The sequence below is a fragment of the Scyliorhinus canicula genome, chromosome 16, assembly GCF_902713615.1.
Source record: "Scyliorhinus canicula chromosome 16, sScyCan1.1, whole genome shotgun sequence".
Taxonomy (NCBI): Eukaryota; Metazoa; Chordata; class Chondrichthyes; order Carcharhiniformes; family Scyliorhinidae; genus Scyliorhinus; species Scyliorhinus canicula.
The window spans coordinates 106,262,905-106,285,749 of NC_052161.1; the positions used below are offsets into that span (position 1 = coordinate 106,262,905).

A 22,845-nucleotide genomic window follows, 5' to 3' on the forward strand; every position below is an offset into this window, starting at 1 on the left:
TCTGCACGTTCTCCCCGTGTCTGCGTGGGTTTCCTCCGGGTGCTCCGGTTTCCTCCCACAGTCCAAAGACGTGCAGGTTCGGTGGATTGGCCATGATAAATTGCCCTTAGTGACCAAAAAAGGTTAGGAGGGGTTACTGGGTTATAGGGATAGGGTGGAAGTGAGGGCTTAAGAGGGTAGGTGCAGACTCGATGGGCTGAATGGCCTCCTTCTGCACTGTATGTCTATGTTTTATGTTCTATTACAACACCAGATAATTTGAGTAAAAACACACTTTAGTTCAGTTATTAGATTCTTGATGCCGAGTGTAAAAAATCTTTTGTAAAGCCCCAAAATGCTTTAGGTGGAATCTACTGATAGTTCCATATCAGTGCCATGCTAGCTCCATGTTCATGCAAATCTGTTTGTAAGAATTGATGCCATGTTTGCATGTACAAGACTGTTTACTTGCTTTTGCACGAATGAATGTACATGATGTCTGAAGATCAAGGGAAGTGGATATGCCGTGCTTTAGTCGAGCGAGATTGTCCAGAAACTTTGTTCCCCATATACGAGTTGTACCGAAGCGTGTGTGAGACAGTGAGTATTTGCCTGACGGATGTCGTTCTCTTCAATGTTTGTTTTTCAAAGTAGACTACATTCTGGAATGGGAGTCCACAATCCTATTGAAAGAAACTGCTCAAGACCATTTTATGGATTGTATGTCAGCCATGGCTCAGTTAGTAGCAAAAAGGTTGTGTGTTCATGTCCCACTCCAGGGGTTGAGCACAACCTAGGCTGACACTGTCGGAGCTGTTGCCTTTCAGATGAAACGTTAAACTGAGCCCTGATTTTTCCTCAGGTGGACGTGAAAGATCCCATAGCACTATTTTGAGGAGTTATCTCTGGTGCCCTGGCTAATATTTATTCCTCAATCAACATCACACAGATTATCTGGTCATTATCACCGTGCTATTTGTGGGATTTCTTGTGCATAAATGAGGTGCTTCATTGTAAGGACACTTCACTGGCTATAAAGTGGTTCAGGACATTTGGTGGTTGTGAAAGGTGCTATATAAATGCAAATCTTTTTAAATCTTGAGCAACAAAGAGCTCAACAAAAAGTGAAATGGCAACATGTGCTTGTGGAACCTGCAGTGTCCTATTACTGTTACGTTTTTGATTGTGCCTATGCTCCAGTGCTTATTTAAGATTCCCATCCTGATTTTTATCAATGATCAAACATTGGGTAATCTGGGGACGCCCTGAATCCATTGCAGATTACAGAAACAGATGTTCTTAAAATGCATAAGATAGAATACGGTCAATAACACTAGGATCACACCTACTGATGCCCTCAATGACAGACCTGCAGGCATTTGTGAAGTCAGTGCCAAGGCGTTAGTATTGGCCTGGTATGTATCCATGGCAGTGCATGCACCTCTGCCTCTAAAAGGGGGTGGTCAATACAGAATTTAAATCTTTTAAAAAAAAACATCTTGGGTGCTCCAAGATTCCTGGGTGCTCCTTGTGCAGCCTATTTCATTCTGGAGGCCAATTTGTCTCAAATCCAGTTATACATCAGGTCTCTCATCAGCCTAAAAAACCTTAATTCTGGAGAATAGGGACTGTCCTGGGCTTCTATGCCCTGGGCTTCTGACTTGGATGCTTTTGTTAGGTCAATTTCTTTACCCAGAAAGTAGTCAGGAAAAGGAGCTTGCTGCCACATGGAGTGGTCAAGGTGAATAACACGAGATGGATTCATTCTTAGAGATCGTATAAAACATGAGGGGGATAAAGAATAGACCGATAGGGCGAGAGACAGGGGGGTGTATGGAGCCTTGTACAGCGAATAACCATCCATACATCAGTTGGGAAAATGTATGTACTTAAAATAATGTATTTGGTATCAAATAAATAATTCTAGATTGACATCTTTATTGGTATTTTACAGTAACAGCTCACTTGCTCAATGAGTGGTTAGAAATTGTATGCATTCTACTGTACTTACAAGATCTAGTCTTCTTTCAGTGTACTTGGCTATATGTGATTTGTTTAGTACTGGAAACATTCTTGTTATTTACACCAGTGATTTTCAGTTGTCAGCACTTAGTGACCAGCTCAGCCCTCAGATCGTGTTATTCAGCCCAAATTGGCCAGAGAAGCACCGACATGTTCTGGTAAATCTTCCACGTGTGCAGCCTCCAGGAGTGCCATATCTGTGTGCTTCAGAGGCTAGGTCTGTCTTGCAGTATGCAGGCTTGAGCCCAGCAATTTACACTCTTTCCGGTACATAGTTAAAGTGCCACGCTTAGTAGGGTTTGGAAGCTATAATAAATACGGCTTGCTAAACAGGAATCCAAGTCCAACCATGAGATGTATCTTGCAGGTTCCAAAGTTCATTCACCAAAAGGGACACCTATGGGCAAAACAGAGGAATCATCGTTTTACACAGCAAACATATCAATCCTTCTGGATGCTGCAAGCCTTTTAGCCAGCTGATGTTGATTTGTTTGCAGCAGTCAAACATGACTGCCATTTTCTGGTGGCTCCCGGTGGTGGGATAATAATAATATAATAATCGTTTATTGTCACAAGTAGGCTTCAGTGAAGTTACTGTGAAAAGCCCCGGGTTACCACATTCCGATGCTGCTGGCCCTGTTCTGCTTTACGAGCCAGCTGTTTAGCCCACGGTGCTAAACCAGCCCTATAGGTGATCTTCCGGTCCGGCCGATAGGGACCTCCTCCACAGATTCCCCCGCAGTGGATGCGGACAACGGGAAAACCCTTTGACAGGTGGTAGGACTGTAAAATCCTGCTGTCGGCCAATGGTGGGCCGCCTCTGCCACTGTACATTGATTGGGGGGGAGAAGAGAGAGAGAGAGAAATCCCGCCCATTGTCCTTTTAACTGTGGAACTCATGTTCAAATCTAGCCCTAATTGGGGAAATTACAAATCTGTTGGTTGAAAAGTTCCTTTATGAGAGAAGAGAGCATATCCATAACCACATTCCCTAAGGAAATGGTTTCGCAGCACAAATCTGCTCCCAATTAGCCAGGCTCACTCAGGCATACCATAAGAATGGTTGATGTGGGAAACAGAATTGTCACACACTAATGCAGTGAGGCAGGACTGTCCAAGTCTATCATCATGGGCCACTCAATGAATAGATGGAGCTTTCATGGGTCACATAAAAAACTCAGATCAATTTTTCTATTCTTTTGTATTTTATCTCAAGTTGAGGATACCAACACACAACATGCCCTGATTTAGAATTAATTCACCAATGATATAATGGCAATAAAACAGCACTTCCACACCACTTTCAAACAGAACAAATTAACAAAAAAAAAAGAAATGGGAACAAAAAAAAAAAACTGAGTTTCCTGGGTTAGACTGTTATTAGGAGAAGTGGCCCACAGGTAGAACTTTAGATGCTCCTCTTGTAAGGGATTGCCTTCTGAAACTGTGGTCAAGGCTGAACTCAAAAAATGATGGTAATTGTACTTTGCATCTGGTCTGTACTATACTTGTGTCTGATGTTCACAAGAGACAAAGAGGGGGACATTCTATCCATTACACTGCGATTCCAATCTCTTAATCACATAGAATTTAAAAATAAATCATACATTGAAATTTTTGAGGACTCCTACAAAATTTTGGTTGTTCCCAGAATCTTATTAATGCGCCTTCCTTTCTTACTAGCTTTCTCTGTACAATCAAGGTGAAATAATCTCTTCAGTTTAAGAGTAACAATCCCAAAAGCACTTTTCTTCTCTTAAAAGTTCAGAGGAGTTAATATACGCAGCCATCCACAAACTGGCTCAATTAACTGAATGGAGTTTTCTCCATGTCCCTGTGACATTTTATTTGATATCCAATTTCAACAACTGATGCTGAAAAGGAAGATGTCAACCTCACCTCAAAAACTGTTCAGCTCGGATGAACAACTACTAGTTCTTTTATTTAAGAAACAATTTGTAGAATCATAAAAAGGATAGAGTATGGAAGGAGACAGGTCCAGCTATCATACCTGCGCCAGTGCTTTGGTAGAATTATCCAATTAGACTTACTCGCTTGCCTTGAAAAATATTTTCCCCTCCAGCACTTATCCAATTTCTTCTTGAAAGTTATTACTGAATCTGTTTTCACCACTCTTTCAGGCAGTGAATTCTGGATTGCAAATTTGCTGCATAAACCTTTTCCTCAAATTGCTCTGGTTCATTTGCCAATCACCTTAAATCTACTTCTTCTGGTTACCAAACCCTTCTGCCACTGGGAACAGTTTCTCCTTATTTATTCCATCAAATCTTTTCTTAACATTCTCTACTCCAAGGAAAAAAAACGTGACTTCTCTGGTCTTTCCACATGATTAAAGTCTTTCATTCCTGGTACCATTATTTTATGTCATCTCTTCTTTACCCTCTCTAAGCCCATGATACCTGCCCTAAAATGTGGTGCCCAGAATTGTGCATAGTACTCCAGTTGAGGAAGAACGATTGCTTTATAAAGGTTCAGCACAACTTCCTTGTTTTTGCATTATATTCCTCCATAACAAAGCCATGGATCTGACACGTCTTTATAATAGCTTTCGCAACTTGTCTTGCCATCTTCAATGATTTGTGTACATACAAGCCCAGGTAGCTCTGTTCTTGTACCCATTTGTTTAAATTACCTCTCCTCAATACTTCCCGTTTCACACTTCTGTTAATTTGAATTTGCTTTGTGTCTGCTACCCATTTAACTAGCCTGTCTATATCCTCCTAAAGTCCGTTACTATCCTCTTACTTGTTTACAAGATTTTTGGAGTTTTTAATCATCTGCAAATTTTGAAACAATGCCCTGTCGACTCAAGTCAAGGTCATTAATATACATCAAAAAGAATATTGGTACCGGCCACTGGTGAACACCACTTATACTTCACAACAATCTGAAAAACAACTGGTCAGCATTACTCTTCCCTTTCTGCAGGTGGCACAATATAGTAAAACCTACAACACAAAGTGGCACTGGAGAATGCTAAAGAAACAACAAACAACACACAATGTACATCAATAAAATTTAAATGCTCGGTAGCATCAAACTTCTGTTTAAAAACTAATCTGAGTACCCTCCTTTTAAACTATGCTGGTGCACATTCCATGTGTGCGGAAGCCCCTCCACTTCCTCAGCCGATTGATCAGTCTTCAGGTTCAAAGCTAGTCAGAGAGTACGGCCAGGCTATTGAAACAAGAAGTGCAGCGCAGCACAGCTCAGCCTGATTCTATCCCCAGTCCACACCCAGCAAGGCCACCTCCTAAGTCACAGTATTAAAGTCATTTGCAACTCTTAAAGCTAATTTGGCAGAGGCTGGGAAGAGAACCCAGAGAACATCTGGCCTGGCCATAAGACTACGCTGAGTGGCTCTATCTAATAGACTCATCAGGAAGTGATTATCTATGAAAATGTGCAGACACAGATACTTATTAGAAGATACGGTGCTTTTACACAAGTATTTGTAAATACTGCCAGCACGAGTTTGTAACCCATATTAATGATCATTAAAATTATCTCTATTTTCTCCAGAGAAACTTGACGGTAGAGGAATATGACCGTTCTTCATATTATGAGAAGACACTCTGACACTTACCATCCAATATAGCACTGGCAGAGGTTCTCGTGGGATGTTGCCTGTTTAATTAGCAGCTCCACTTGAGTGGGTACGTCTAAGGTTTGATCATGTGCAAAATCACGACCTGAAACATACACCAACCACTGTTACGATCTAAAATTTATTTTCTGGTTTTATGGTAAACTTCAAAATAAACTCAGTGTAAATGATAGAACGTCTTAGATCTGACGACAGATTTTTTATTTTGAATACTTCTGTAAGCAGAATCCATCGTGAGAAATTCCAGTACTTAATATGTTTGAATAAAAGAAATGACAATCCTACAAAACAGATCACTGAAAACAAAAATGCACGATGAAGATGCTGCAATTGCCAAAGCTGTTCAGGTCAAATTGCAATTTTAAAACATGGAGATTTAAATTTTGGAAATTAAACAAAATGCCGGGTAAAAATGGATTAATCAATATTTAATATGCATTCACGATATATATATATATATATATATATATATAAAAACATTTACCTCCCTAAACTGTAAAAGGGCATTAATGATCCAGTTTGATTTTTATGATAATACGGTAGTTACGTGATCACCATTACCGACACTAGATTCTTACTCCAGATTTATTTAATTAACTGAATTTAAATTGTCCAGTTACTGAGGTGGGATTTCAATTCACGTTTCCAGATTATTAGTCAGCCATCTTGCCTACTAGTCCAGTAACATAACTACTAGGCTACCTTTTCTGTACACTTAACAAATATACTTGCCATTAATTCTGCTTGTGAATGCTATGGAAGATTGATTAGACCAAAAGACAGAAGCAGAATTAGGCCATGCGGCCCATCAAATCTGTTCCTCTATTCAATCATGGCTGATCCGTTTGTCATCCCCAATCTCCTGCTTTAACCCCTGATCTCCATATTAATCAGGAACCTATCTAATACTGTCATAAAGCCACTGAGTGATTGGCTTCCATAGCCTTCTTGCACCCAAAACTGCTCACAATATTCCAAATGGGGTCTGACCAGAGCCTTATACAGCCTCAACAGTACATCTCTGCTCTTGTATTTTAGCCATACATTAAAATCTTGCAGCCCAAAGAGGGTATTGGTTTCCTATCTTTTGGTCCACAGTTATGCTTGGCAAGGTACGGCAGTGGTTTGCTGTTGCCTCGTGAAAAACTATACATTTCCGATCAAGTTACATTCACTGTCTGTTTATGTGCATGTTTATAAAGGCAAATAAATTCAGGTGAATCACCATCACTGTACAGTGCATTCCTCCAAAATGGAAGATAAAACTCCTTTGGTTGCATGCTATGAAAGTCAATTTAATCTCTGATACATGCAGTTAACGTGATCATATAATCAATTGTATTTTCAACATATCACTATTGACCTGTAATGACCAATTTTCTGAAGTAAATGCAAGATAATTTGTGACTGCTGAACAGTTCAACAAACACGTGATTTTGATCCATAACTAGCACTGAAAAAACACTTAATTTGTGACAGGTATCCTGCAAGTATAATGGAAATAATTATCTTGACTTTATTCAAAATGGGGCAGCACGGTGGTGGTTTGATCCCGCCCTGTCCGTATGGAGTTTGCACATTCTCCCCTTGTTTGCGTGGGTCATATCCACACAACCCAAGATGTTGAGGGTAGGTGGATTGGCCATGCTAAATTGCTTCTTAATTGGAAAAAAAGAATTGGATACTCTAAATTTATTTTATAAAGACTTTGCTGTATAAAAACATGCTGTATAAAATGAAAGTGCACGGTTTACTTTTCTCAGTTAATCTGTATACTGTGTTATTTTGTCAACCAGATGTAAATTTGACTCAGTGGTAACACTTTTGCACTTGAGTCACATCCATGCTGATCCATGCCCCATTCCAGAACTTGAGAACATGATCTAGGCCGACGTGCCTGCGCGGTGCTGAGTGCTTTAATGTTAGAATTACCATTATTCAGATAAGACATTAAACTGAGGATTCGACAACCTAGTTCAGGTGGATGTACAAAGTCTCATGGTACTATGGTATTACCAAAGGTTATTCCTCAACCAACACCATTAAACTCTTATTGAGTGATTACTCATTCCTGTTTGTGTGACCTTTTCCTGTGAAAATCAGTTGTCATGTTTACGGACACAGCTAGAATGAAATTGCTTCAAAAGTAATTACCTGGCTAGGAAGTGGCCTAAGTGATTGCAAAATGCAGTGTAAATGCAAGTCTGTCTTTTTTGAATGAATACCTCTGTTGAGAACAGATTTGTATTGTACTGGGAATAAACTGTCAAAAAGAGAATTGAAATTTAAAAGAAAATCAAGAAATTGGAAAATGTATTGCAATGTTAGCCCAATCTTACCTGTGAGTTTGTCTCTGACCCGGTTAATGATCTGAATTGCCTTTTTGTTCAGGGCCTCAGGCTGCACCAAACCATCCCCAACTGAAAAAGAGAACAATTAAATATGGGAGATCATGGATTGTTGCCATGGCTCACGTATATGTACTATCAAACCCACATTATTACTGGGCTGTTTCTTATGGTCATAAAACACAAAGTAAATGTGTTTTTCTAAAAGTCTAAGTCTCTGCCCCATTCTTATTTTTGAAACTGATCAGTTATTTGTTCAACAGGTCTTCATGTCCAAATGCAGCATGATTTGCACAATATTGAGATGTTGTGCCGATCATTGCTCGGCACAATATCGAGGGCCGAAGGGCCTGTTCTGTGCTGTACTGTTCTATGTTCTAATATCCAGACTTGGGCTGATAAGTGGACAGCCCACTTGATTGGCAACCCTTCCACAAACATTTACTGTCTTTGCCACTGACAAACAGTAGCAACAGTGTGTACCATCTACAAGATGCACTGCAGGAACACATCGAGACTCCTTAAGCATCACGTTCTGAACCCATGACCACTACCATCTAGAAGGACAAGGGCAACAGACACATGGGAACACCAGCAGCTGGATGTTTCCCTCCAAGACACTCACCATCCTGCCTTGGAAATATATTGCCGTTCCTTCACTGTCACTGGGTCAAAATCCTGGAACCCCTTCCTTAACAGAATTGAAGGTGTACCTACACCACAGGGGCTGCAGCGGTTCAAAAAGGCAGTTTACTATCACCTTCTCAAGGGTAATAAAATGTGTCCTAGCCAGCAACACCCAGATCCCGTAATTGAAAACTCCAATAGGTGATGACTGAATTAAAAAGAATCCTCAAGTCCAAGCTGGAACATTTAAAACATTAACGAGTAAGAGAGGTCAGCCTGTCCTTTTAATTTCTCATTTATTTGATTACGCAGGTATCAAAATCAATGTTTTCTTGTCATTTTAATAGTAGAATTATTGAACATAACACAGAATATGCTAAACTAAAGGTATTACATAAAGTTGTATAGACAAATATTAAAATAACTTACTGAAGGAATGGATGGATTCAGGCACAGTAGTACCTGGTTTCTTATGTGTAGTTTCTCCAAGTTCTACCCCATCCAGCAATTCTGAAACACAAATCGAACAACAATTTCAGAAAAGCTGCACTCTCCACATTGCTGGTCGAGAAATTTTAAATATTAACAGAAAAATGCTGTAAATACTCTGTATACAGAAGAGAAACACTACCAAGAATCCCTATAGTGCATAAGAAGGCTATTTGGGCTATCAAGTCTGCACCGAGTCTCTGAAAGATCAACCTCATGTCCATCTGGGCCTGCTCCCCTGCCCCATCCCCGTAACCCCACCTAACCATTTAGATACAAAGGGGAAATGTAGCATGGCCAATCCACCTAACCTGCACATCTTTGGACTGTGGGAGGAGACCCGAGCACTCAGAGGAGGCCCACGCAGACACAGGGAGAACATGCAAACTCCACACAGTCACACCAAAGGCCGGAATTGAACCCGGGTCGCTGGTGCTGTGGAGCAGCAGTGCTAACCAACACTCTGCCACTGTGCTGCCCTCATTAATATGTCCACCCCCTGCAAGAAGGAGCTCCCACCAACTCCAAGTCATAAAAATTACCGTTCAAAAACGGTCTCACTCTTTCATGAGATGGTAGGATGCCCGATAAGAAAATAATTTCTACAACACTCAATGAGGACATGATTACACTAGGCTTTGGTAACCCGCATGTTAATATCGTTTAAGCTCATGCATAAATGATAATAATTAATGTATAGGCATTAGGGTCCTTGGTGCCCCGGAACTAAAACAACAAGTCAACATTTTCAGAAGAGGAGGAGAGACAAGAACGTAGAGAAAAATTGGCAGGAGTCTGTCTCTTTCCTCTTCTAAGTACCCAACCCCCACACGCATCCCGAAAATATAGCATGGACAACAAATTAAGTATCTGCGAGTGATCAGAGCTGGTACACTGAAAACAGGGTTACTAACCGGCTGTTTGACTGGTTGAGTAGGAATCCGTCCTTGTCCTGGACCGTTTATTACCTTTAATGTTTGCTGAAGGAGGGAAAGAATATATTAGAGCTATTTAATTGTATACTGTACACGGCTTTTAAATAGCTAATCAAACAATAGCAACAACTTGTAGTGCTTTGAACCCAATAAAATATCTGAAGGCTCTTCAGGGAGCATTATTAAATTAAATCTGACATCAACTCACATATGGTGATATTAGGACAGATGGCTAAAAGTTTGATCAAAGTGGTAGGTTTTAAAGAGTGACTTGAGAGGCATAGCTGTTTAGGGAGAGAATGCCAGAACTTAGGGCTGAGGCAATTGAACCATAGCTACCAATGGTCGAGCAATTAAAATCAAGGATGCTCAAGTGGTCATAATTATGTGAGCACAGATATCTCGGAGGGTTGTGGGAGTGGAGGAGGTAATTGAGGTCGGGAGAGGTGAGACCATGGAGGGATTTGAAAAGAAGAATGAAAATTTTGAACTCAGAAGATGTTGTATGACCAGCAGCCAATGCAAGACAGCGAGCACAAGGGTGATAGCTGAATGGGATTTGATGCGAGTAGGGACATGAGCAGCAGAGTTTGGGTTATCCTCATGTTTATGGAGGATGGAGCAGGAATGAAATTGTCAAGTCCAAAGAGAGAACAAAGCCATAGAGGAGGATTTTGGCAGCAGATGAGCTGAGGCAATCCATGTGCACTGTATTATTTTTTAAAAACCACTTAAATTATTCCTCTAGTTTTAATTGTTTTAAAAACTGACTTTTTTAAAGTGCTACTAGAGGTACTTCTGGATGCATGCGTTTGGAGATTACCATAAATAAAAATTATTCATTTTTATTTCCACTGCACTGACTGAAAGATTTTTTATTAGGTTCAGAGACCCTGAGTTAAGTAAGGGAAAATAGTTATGTTCTTTAATCCAAATCACTGTCCAGTGACCACTGCCTGTGGGTGGATGGGGGGGGGGGGGGGGGGGGGGGGGCGGGGAAGAGGACAGGGTAGTTGTCATTTTCCTCTCCACAATGTTGAGGTTTAGATATGTAAAATACCATTTGAGTGAAGTGGAAGACTCCTGTGCTTTCATACCTCAGGAAGGAGTCACAGCCATTTGGAGAAGGAAGGATCTTACGAGCAAAAATAAGTTACTGCAAATGTAAAATCATATTATGTTTGAATGTATTATCAGCCCACACATTTCTGTCACAGATTTATGTCAATTTGCATTATAAGTTTGCACCTACATTCAGATAGGAAACGTCTCTATAAACTTGTTAATGCTGCAATTAAGTATTTTCGCCAGTGGTGGCACCATATAAGGGAAAGTGGTGGCGTGGTGGAATTGTTGATGGACTTGTAATCCAAAGACCCAGTCAGCGTAATGCTCTGGGGTCCGAGGTTCAAATCCCACCATGGCAGATGGTGAAATTTAAATTTAGCAAAAAAAAAATCTTGAATTAAAAGTCTATTGATTACCATGTTGATTGCTGTAAAAACCCATCTAGTTCACTAATGGCCTGAAGGGAAAGAAATCTACACATCCAACATGTCACTCCAGATCCGCAGCAATGACACGTGATCTTCTGAAATGGCCCAGCAAGCCACACAGTTCAAGGGCAATTAGGGATGGGCAGTAAATGCTGGCTTTGCCAGTGACAACTACATCCCATGAAAGAATAAAAAGCCATAGTATCAGTTTTCCAACTCTGAACTCCTTCCCCCGCAAATAAATGCCCACCTTCTAATCAAATTCTATGCTTCTCCTATTATCTAATGAGAATTTAGATTAAATAACAGTTTTATATCAAAATAAGGACAGAATGTTTGACTTTAAAATTAGATTTGTGCATCCTGATCCAATTATCCTCCATCCTTGAATTCTGCTTCATTTAAAGGCTATACTTGGTTTTAATTCTCAATGACAGAAGATCAGTGAGTCTTGCTCATTTAAGTAGTTGAATCTGATGTAATTGTCGGTTTAAGACTTTATTGTTCAATAATTACTACTGCATGCACAATCACAGATTTTTCATTTGATATGGTGCAGGAGGTCTCCATTTGGCCCATTGTATCTGCACCGGCTCTCCAAATGAGCATTATAGCTTATTGCCATTCCCCTGCCCTTTCCCCATGCCCCTACATATTGGGCACGATTTAAGGGAAACTTTTCTAAGTGTCATTGGTGGTGGGTTTTTCAGGGAGCTTCCCGCCGGCTCTGCCAGTGAGTTCACCCCCGTTATCTAACCACACTTAGTCACTTTTTTGGGCCCTGGGGAGTCTCTCATCGGTTTAGTCCACACATCACTGGGGAGCATAACTTGCTGGCCAGACCGGCTCCTCGGAGATCAGGCCTCCATTTTGAAAGGGCACCCCAAGTGAGCTTGTGGGTCCTCCCCTACCCATGGGCAATGTCACTCCTCACACATATGGACATTAACCTAAACCCCAAGTGATGACACCAGGGACCCACCTTAAGGCCCCCCCCCCCCCATACCATCTTACAGGCTCCACCCTTCAATTCCCCCCAACCTCCCAGAGGCGCCTTATCTGCCCTGCACAACTCCACCCTTCATCCTCCTTCCATGGGCACCCTGGCACTGGCACTCTGGCAGTGCTTCTGTTGGCTTTGCAATGCCACACGGGTGCCTTGACAGCGCCGAGGGTGGCAGTACCAGCCTGAAAGTACCAAGGTACCACGTTCCGGAGGGGGGGGGGGGGCATGGAGCCACCCACCACTATCCCTGACCACCCAGGGGTCTCTGATGGTCCGGGAGACCCCTCCGGGTGCCATTCCGCCTGGTCCACGTTTGTGTGGACCAATCCAGAATGGTGCCCGGCTGGGGCCTCCCTGAGGGAGGCCGGTATATTCAGAGGTGAGCTCGCCTAAGTAGGTTTAAAACCTACTTAAGCGAGCGTGGCTTGGTCACGTCCATTGTGGGCGGGATCTTGATCTAGGCACCTCGCGACATCTCGATAGATCCCACGAGACTTAATGGCAACCTGGAAGCTCATTGGAGGCTTCACCTGGCATCTACCGGCCATGCAGCGTTCCCGGATGAGCATGACAAGGCCAGTAAATTGCGGCCATTGTTTCTATTCAGATCATCATCTAATGCCCTCTTCAATGTCTCAATTGAACCTGCCTCCAACACACTTTCAGTCAGTGCATTCCAGACCCGAACCACTCGTCATGTGAAAAAGTTTTCACAATGCCCATGAACTTAGGTAATAGAGGAACACACGTCCTGATTGGTTGTGATTCTAAATGGAGATTAAAATGCATTTGAATTAAATCAATGTGTGCTTCCTTTAATGCACAAGCATCAACCTGCTTAAAAAATAAATGGGAACAGCACCTGTCAGGGATTCTGAATGCCAACCTAAAAAAACATTTTCTTGCATAAGTGCTTTTTATCTTTAAAATAGGAAGGTGGCAACACTGTGATATTACACTCAACATATCATACAAATGTAAATGGTTGTTGACTTATTCATTTTAACTTGGAGATTTCAGTGCTGAGGGTACAGCACATAACCGAGGTTACCTGAAACACGAGCTTCCAATGACCTCATGAATCTTTTACTCTGGATTTCAAAAAAGTCTCTAAAGCTCTAACTTCTCTAAAATCTTCCTGAATACTCACTGTCCATGAGCCTCCAGTTTAACAAGGGATCATAAACAAAGGCCTCAAGCACAGCCATGACGCTGTCCCTGTGCTCCCGAAGCACTTCCATCACCGTGTGACATGTGATTCGATAGTTGCCATCCAATCCCGTTACCTGTGAAACCGCAACAAGGGACATAAATGCAGTTAGTAGGAATGGAGTATGGTATTGGGCTTGTTCCAGTACCGAGGGACTGCTGCACTAGTGGATGTGCCATCCTTCAGATGCGATGTTAAACTGAAGCCCCAGCTGCCCTCTCAGATGGACCAAAGACAATCCATTAAATTATTTTGAATGTTAGGAGAGTTGCCCCAGTCTCTCAGGCCATGATTTTTCCTTCAACTAACATCATTGATAAAAATATAATAGATAATTTTGGCATTATCACGCTGCTGTTTGTGTAACCTTGCTGTGCACAAATTGGTTGCTAATCTCCTACATTACAACAGTGACTACACGTCAAAAATAATTAAGCACTTTTGGTTCTCTTAAGCATGCAAAAGGTGCTATATAAATGCAAGTTCTTCCATATTGAGTCATATGGCAGTTTCACTGAAGGCGCTTTGCTGGTGACTTCGCTGAATATAGAAAATTGTCAATAACATTTTTCTGCTTCTGATATGAGTGCAAACTTTATTATTAGAATCATAGAATCCCTACAGTACAGCAGAAGGCCATTCGGCCCATTGAGTCTGCCTTGGCCCTCTGAAAGAGCACCTTACCTAAACCCACACTATCCCTGTAACCCCACCTTACCTTTGGACACTAAGGGACAATTTAGCCTGACCAATCCATCTAACCTGCAAATATTTGGACTGTGGGAGGAAACCGGAACACCCTGAGGAAATCCACGTGGATATGGGGAGAATGTACAAACTCCACACAGAGAAACACCAAGGTCAGAATCAAACCCAAGACCTTGGCGCCGTGAGGCAGCAGTGCAAACCACTTTGCCACCATTTAAGCTAGGCTACTGTGATATTAATATATTTTTAGAATAAAATGTCTTGATTAGTTCTGGCTATTGAGTTTATCTTGTTCTTCCTCATTTGCCAAGTCTATGTTGTTTGCTTTAAAATTAATAGTTTCTATTTTTTTTTGTCTTAATGTATTTGGAAAATAACCTTTCAATTATCTTCCTAATCACATTGGATAGAATTACTTTTTGGAGCAATTACACTGCAGTGCAACAAATACAGAGTTACAGCCATCATGACACTTTTTACCAAGGCTTAGAATGAGTGTTTCTTTAAATGCTGTAAATTCTGAGATGAGTGGATTATCATAGATTCCTAGGAATAAAACGGCAGAAAATATTGACATGTTCTAGGAACACCACTAAAAACACACTGCTCTACAGACCCGAATCACCGTCACAAACCACGGATTCAACTGAAAGGAATATACTTCTTACTCTGCATTCACTCCTACCTGTCTGGATTCCATTCCAGGATTTTTGATTATATATCTTCTTTTTGTGAATCAATCAACTTCCCCAACATGTAACCCCAATTACCACACCCATTCTGAACCAAGATTCCACTTCCCCCTGACTGTCTTTATAGACCTTCCTAAATCACTTCCACAACTTGAACAGTATCAGCCATGTGCTAGCTTTATTATACACATAACATATCAATATTATTCACTGATATTTCCAAAACATTATGAAAATAATTCATAAAAATATATATTTATTTGGCATCTTTCACATCCGAAGGACATTCCTGAACACTTTACAGCCAATTCATTATTTTTAAGTACAGTCACTATTGTCGTGTGGAAATTTAATAGCCTCTTTGAATCCAGCATGATCCCAGAAACCGTAGTGGGTTACGCAATTAATCTGCTTTTCATTCGGTGGTGTTGTCTGGGGAATAAATGTTAGTCAGGACATTGGGAGAGTTGCCTGTTTTCTTTAATAGTACCACTTGATTCTTTATGTCCACCCGAGAGGGCAGAGGTGGCTGCGGTTTATCACAACCTGAAAGGTACCACATCCAACAAAGCAGCACGCTTCAGTAATGTACCAAATAAAAATTCAGTTGCATCCATATTCTACAAAATACTAATAGCTCACAGGAAAACAATTTTAAAACTAGTGTATTAAAAATCTGGCCTTCTCCATCAGATTTTTCTGATGATAAAATGACTTTGGCTCTTTCTAAAACAGCTAAACTGAGGCGCTTTCAAGCAGCTAATAACCCAGAGATACTTCCAATCACAGCCAGTTGTTAAATTTAACTCAGATTATATCATTCGGTAACTTTTCCACAGGAACTTCAAGAGCAGATGCCTGAAACAACAGATTGGATAATGAACTATACTTCCCATCTGTGTTCTAATTTGTCAGTGAGCAATAGCACAGGAAATTACCTAATGAAGATAATATATATATATATATAAATATACACCTTTTGCATATGCTTCATGGGGAGGCAGTGGTGTAGTGGTATTGTCACTGGACCAATAATTCAGAGACCCAGGGCAAGATCTGGGGCAGATGGTGAGATTTAAATTCAATAAAAATCTGGAATTAAAAGTCTAACAATAGGGGTGGCACGGAGGCACAGTGGTTAGCACTGCTGCCTCACGGTGCCGAGGACCCGGGTTCAATCCCTGCTCGGCTCACTGTCCATGTGAAGTTTGCACATTCTCCCCCGTGTCTGCGTGGGTGTCACCCCTACAACGCAAAGATGTGCAGCATAGGTTGATTGGCCACGCTAAATTGCCCCTTAATTGGAAGAAAAATTGGATACATTTTTAAAAGTCTAACGATGACCACAAGACCATTGTTAGGTTTAGGGAAGGAAATCTGCCATCCTTTAGCTGGTCTGGCAACAATTTGGTTGACTTTCAAATACCACTTGAAGTTAAAAGATCATTTTAATACTTACCTCCATGGCATTGGTTAACATCCTGGTCAGTCTGAATGGAATTTTCTCTGGGAATTTCTCCCTGGTCATAGCAACCTGTGGAAAAATAGATCTGTAAAGATAGACAGCACTGGAACAATGCAGTTTACATCATTAGCGAAGTCTGACAGGATTCCCACTGTTTGTTTTTGAGCTTTGTCCACCTGCACTAAAGAGGGTCATTGACCTTCTTCATAAACTCTTCCCATCCAATTTCTTCAATTAGCCTGCTTCAATGATGACTTTCCCACATCATGGTATTCACATACATTGTAGTGTAGCTGGAATTTGCTGTACCACATGGGTATGTCGAGGGTGGCATTTTGACAGCATATAGTCCTATTTCCCCTTTTTCCTCCGGCCATCTCAGTAGAAATCCTGAATGAGACCATTGCCATATGCCTAAGCAGGCTAAACTCCACGTACTAGCCTGTGCAATATGTGGTAATTTTAGATCAGCACTCAGGAAGAAGAGTATTCAACTTATTTCTTTCATTAGGGACCTTATTAACGAATTGGGAAATTCGTATTGGGAAAAAAAATTATGTTTAGCAAGCCAGGTGTTCCTTCATAATGGGCCATAACGGATTGTTTCCAATGTCATGTAATAGTGTACTGGTTGTTTGCTCAGATCATCCACCTTACCTCAAAGCAATCCCCAAAGTCGATGTGTAAGATCTTTCCACTAAGTCTGTCAAGCATCAGGTTTGATGGATGCCTGGAAAAAAATAAATGCAAAAGTGCTATCAGATTTCATGGGAAGTATGGCAATGGATACGGACAGTTTTGGAAGGGCTTTCATCATAAGATTCTAGAATGAATAAGACTGACTAAATACAAGTTGCTGATAGGTGTATACAGCCCATGCATGAATAACAGTCAATGTCATTCATTGTTTGCTAACTATAACCCTATTTCTCCAAAAGGCATCAAAACTTTTGGGGGGGGGGGGGGGGGTCAGAGGCCCTATGGTACCTCCTCAAACAATTTGTCTGCATTCAGCACATACACACTGATGCACATAAAGGATTTCCAATCAATACTATAGGTAATGCAATCAAAAGTAAAAATAAATTGTTTATAGTATTGCCACATGGTGGCGCAGTGCTTAGCACTGTTGCCTCACTGCGCCGAGGGCCCGGGTTCGATCCCAGCCCCGGGTTACCGTCAGTGTGGAGTTTGCACATTCTTCCCATGTCTGCATGAGTCTCACCCCCACATCCCTAGGATGTGCAGGTTAATTGGATTGGCCACGCTAAATTGCTCCTTGGAAAAATTGGGCAAAACGGTAGTACAATGATTTGCACTGTTCACAGCACCAGGGTTCCAGGTTCAATTCCCAGCTTGGGTCACTGTCTGTGTGGAGTCTGCACGTTCTCCCTGTGTCTGCGTGGGTTTCCTTCGGGTGCTCAAGTTTCCTCCCACAAGTCCCTGTTATGTGAATTGGACATTCTGAATTCTCCCTCTGTAAACCTGAACAGGTGCTGGAATGTGGCGACTAGGGGCTTTCCACAGTAACTTTATTGCAGTGTTAATGTAAGCCTACTTGTGACAATAAAGATGATTAAAATTTAAAAAATATATAGTGTTGCCACAAATAGGAGCCAGATTCTTCTCTCATGTATATTCTGAAGGCAGCTGTAGAGTCCATTGGATTGTTAAAAAAGTTAAAAAAGCATTAAGTCAGGTAAAACTCCTTACCGATCCCCGAGTCCCAGGATGTAACCCACCATTGACATTACAGCCAACGAGCGTGTGTAATTAGTTCTTCGGTCAAACCACACCTGCAGAGTAACAGATTGTAGATCAGCATTATTAATCTCCTCAAAATCAAGCACACACATTTAACTCAGTAAGAAGTCTTACAACACCAGGTTGAAGTCCAACATGTTTGTTTCAAACACTAGCTTTCGGAGCACTGCTCCTTCCTGAGGTGAGGAAGGGGCAGAGCTCCGAAAGCTAGTGTTTGAAACAAACATGTTGGACTTTAACCTGGTGTTGTAAGACTTCTTACTGTGCTCACCCCAGTCCAACGCCAGCATCTCCACATCAACACATTTAACTGATTTACAATGTAGTAATCTCTTGGAGCGCAATAAATATTAAAAACTTTTCACTTTCCTTTTAAAACAACATTAATTGATTTTCTGAATTACAGTGAAATCCGAGTGAAATTTAGATGTTGAAATTAACAACTATTCCTCCTGACAGAATGGCAAAAGCCATTGGGTGGTACGGTGATTAGCACTGCTGCTTCACAGTGCCAGGGCCCCGAGTCAATTCCGGCCATGGGTGACTGCCTGTGTGGAGTTTGCACGTTCTCCCCATGTCTGCGTGCATTGCCTCCGAGGCTCCAGTTTCCTCCCACAGTCCAAAGATGTGCGGGTCAGGTGGATTGGCATGCTAAATTGCCCTGGACGTGCAGGTCAGGTTACAGAGATAGGGCGGGGTGGACGGAAGAGTGGACCTGGTAGAGTGTTCTTTTGGAGGAGCGGTGCAGACATGAAGGGCCGAATGGCTTCCCTCTGCACTGTAGGGATTCTACGATTCTGTGTGCCCGCGATTGCCTTCAATTTCGCAGCAGTCGATCCAGATTGGCTGAACATTCGTTCGGCACTTGCAAAAGAGGCACTACTGTGCACAAACAAGATGTCTTCATCCGCCATGAGTCATAGTTAGAATGGTTAGAACTAAGCGTGCTCAAGTATGAAATGGTGGACAAGCTATAATCTCATATTGTGATTTCTCTGTGAAATAATGTACAAAGTGTGCGCGTGTGGTGACACCTGTGAGAAAGTTAAAAGTTTGTTTGCGATTGGAGAGAGGGTGAAGTTAATAGAGCAAGCAGAAAACTGTGGCTTGAAGAGGAGAGCGGACATTGCGAGATTGTTGGAGATTCCGCCATCACGTTTGTCCACCATTCTGAAAACTAAGGAGAACATCTTGGAACAGTTCAATAAGTAAGCATTCTCTCCAGCGAAATCATGATGTCGAAGCAGCCCTGCTAAGGTAGTTCAATGTAACCCGAGCAGCGAACGTGCCCATCTCTTATTTGTAGGCATATCTTAAAAAGAGACATATTCACATGGCAAATTGGATCTCCATGGCTGTTATGAATCTCAAGGCCCTCGGCCGTTGACTCATCGAGAGTTAACATTTGAAATAAACTGTAACCCTGCATTTAAACAGGAGAAGAAAGATTCAGTTGCCTGGGTGGCTGAAACTTTCTTTACCAGCCTGGACAATAAAAAAAACGATAGCCACGAAAGAGAATGATGATACAGAGTTAAAACCTGAACAAAGTGGTTCACAGACTGTGCTTTAAACTCAACATCCTGTTGACAATGTAATACCTGATTCTAAAGAAGAACAAAAGGATCCACACGAGAAGTTGTGTCAGTGGATTTCAGCTTGATTTATAGTTCATACCTAATGGAATTTGGTGTAATTCCAAATTACACAGGGATTGTCAGCAATTACCAGTGATTTTTGACAAAGTGACCTGGACTGAACCATTTGTGTTATCTTTTAAGTAAGGACATGTCATGGTTGAGATGTGAAAGATAAAAAATGTATATTAATCAGCTGGACTACTTTGGAAGCCCTTTTTTTGTGCTCTTTAAAATGGATGATTGGGGGCAGCACGGTGGCCTAGTGGTTAGCACAACCGTCTCACGGCGCTGAGGTCCCAGGTTCGATCCCGGCTCTGGGTCACTGTCCGTGTGGAGTTTGCACATTCTCCCCGTGTCTGCGTGGGTTTCGCCCTCACAACCCAAAAATGTGCAGAGTAGGTGGATTGGCCACGCTAAATTGCCCCTTAATTGGAAAAAATAATAAAATGGATGATTGTTGAGCAGACAAAATGGCTCCAGCTGGTCACATGATGACTTGCAGCAGTTTCAACATAACAATGGCCTCATGGATGATGCCTCTGTTCCAGCCAACCTTGAACAAAGGCAAGCCTTCACAGGTCTTAATCTCCCACAATGGTACTCATGGCTGATGTATTAGCAATTCTATTGCAATGGTTTTGAAAAGAGAGTTTTAGTTTACCAACCCGAAACTGGTGTCTCCTAAAACAAAGAAATCATCACTCCAATTGAACACCTAGATTCCAGCCTTGGGAACATACATTCTCTGCTCAACATTGAGGATGTGGAGATGCTGGCATTGGACTGGGGTGAGCACAGTAAGATGTCTTACAACACCAGGTTGGACTTTAACCTGGTGTTGTAAGAATTCTTACTGTGCAACATTGAGGAGATATGTCACATGATCACCTCAAACTGCATTGTCATATCATCCAGTGGAACTGAATTCCGACAGTTCCTCTTTGACCCCTAACTTTAACTGTGGTAAACCACATTATTGTATTATATGCATTGTGCTGTATTGTACATGCCTGGGCTTGTCCAGGCTGACTCCGCCTGTGGCTCCTCCCCTCAGGCTTCTGTATAAAAGTGGCAAGTCTCCGCCTCCGGACCCAGTTCGGGTCCAGAGGCAGGAGGCTTGCTGTTTAGTGTATCAAAGCCTCAGTTACGTTTATCACTCGTCATGTATTATTGATGGTGTATCAATTTGCTACACTAAACTTCTAAAGATGGACTCTTCACTTAAGATAAACTCCTCACTCAAGCCTGATCGCTTGAAACTGGACTCACAAGCAGCCGACGCTACAGAAACGTTTGAACACTGGCGAAGCTGCTTTGAAGCGTACCTCGCATCCTTCAACAAAGACTTCACAGACCTCCAGAAGAAGCAGGTCCTCTACACACGGGTGAGCCTAATAGTCTTTAACTTCATCAGGGACGCCCCCTCGTAAGCGGAGGCAATAACGCTGCTAAAAGGACATTACATGAAATCCGTTAACCAGGTACATGCTTAGGCATCCCCTTACCACGAGACGGCAACGCCCTGGGGAATCACTCGCAGAATTTCTGCGTGCCTTGCTCATCCTCTGCCGGAACTGTGACTGCCGGGCAATATCGGCTACCCAGTATGCGGAGCTGCAGATCAGGGATGCCTATGTTGCGGGCATGCACTCTAACTATATCCGCCAGCGATTATTAGAAGTGGGGACACTTGGCCTCCCAGAGACAGTACATCTCTCCAACTCACTGGAGGTGGCCTCCCAGAACATGGGGGCCTACACCTCCGACCGCGCGGCACCCTTGCGGGCGCAGCCATCAACCGACCCGGGTGCGACGCAAGCCTGCACCGCGCAGCGGCCTGCCAATGCCGGAGACCCAGAGTGCTACTTCTGTGGCCAGAGTAATCACCCCCGACAACGCTGCCCGGCACGGAACACAACTTGTAACGACTGTGGGAAGAAGGGCCACTTCGCAAAAGCCTGCCAGGCCTGACCACCCCTCTAAATCTTCTTGGCCCAGCAGCGCTGCCTGCTGCCTGTTGGGGCACCCCAGCTGCCACGGCACCCGCCATGTGCGACCCATGGGTGCAGCCATCTTTAATTTCGGCCGACACGTGCGACCCAAGGTGGCTGCCATCTTGCACCTCACCCGCCACGTGCGACTCATGGGGGCCGCCATATTGGGACCACTCCGCAGCCTCCCGGGAGCCCTGCTCACCCGACCGTACCCTCGCCGCCACTACCTCCGACCGGCCCACCGACTGCTTTCTAATACTCGCCTCCGTTAGACTCAACCAGTCCCAACCACACCACCATGTGAAGTCTACGATGGCCACCCGGATCAAAGGGCACGAGACGGCCTGCCTTTTCGACTCCGAGAGCACAGACAGCTTCATACACCCATATACGGTAAGGCGCTGCTCCCTCCCCATCCTACCCACGACCCAGAAAATCTCCCTGGCTTCCGGATCCCACGCAGTAGAAATCTGGAGATACTGTGTCACGACCCTCACTGTGCAAGACGTAGATTACACCAACGTTAGACTCTACGTCCTCCATCTGCTCTGCCCTATTACCGGGACTCGACTTCCAGTGCGATCTCCAGAGCCTTACCCTAAAGTTCGACGGACCCCTGCCCTCCCCTCACCGTTTGTAGCCTCATGACCCTTAAGGTCGACCCACCCTCCCTCTTCGCGAACCTCACCCCGGACTGTAAGCTCGTCGCTACCAGAAGCAGACGCTACAGTGTCCAGGACAGGACCTTCATCAGGTCGAAGGTCCAGCGACTCCTGCGAGAGGGGATCACTGAGGCTAGTAACAGCCCCTGGAGAGCTCAAGTGGTGGTCATCAAGACTGGG

General features: G+C 42.8%; 1 protein-coding gene across 2 annotated transcripts in view; it reads right to left on the reverse strand.

The window, feature by feature from the left end:
* Positions 1 to 1,897: 1,897 nt before the first annotated feature.
* The window catches only part of mtor (mechanistic target of rapamycin kinase), a 342,907-nt gene continuing 321,959 nt past the window's right edge, over positions 1,898 to 22,845 (reverse strand). For both annotated transcript variants that reach the window (XM_038821832.1, XM_038821833.1), the window contains 9 exons: positions 18,319 to 18,401; positions 17,263 to 17,335; positions 16,600 to 16,674; positions 13,681 to 13,816; positions 10,008 to 10,073; positions 9,034 to 9,114; positions 7,969 to 8,049; positions 5,609 to 5,714; positions 1,898 to 2,398 (listed from right to left, as the gene is read on the reverse strand). In XM_038821832.1, the coding sequence (XP_038677760.1) occupies positions 2,383 to 2,398; positions 5,609 to 5,714; positions 7,969 to 8,049; positions 9,034 to 9,114; positions 10,008 to 10,073; positions 13,681 to 13,816; positions 16,600 to 16,674; positions 17,263 to 17,335; positions 18,319 to 18,401 (717 nt within the window). In that variant the 3' untranslated portion in view covers positions 1,898 to 2,382. The remainder of the gene's footprint in view (positions 2,399 to 5,608; positions 5,715 to 7,968; positions 8,050 to 9,033; positions 9,115 to 10,007; positions 10,074 to 13,680; positions 13,817 to 16,599; positions 16,675 to 17,262; positions 17,336 to 18,318; positions 18,402 to 22,845) is intronic.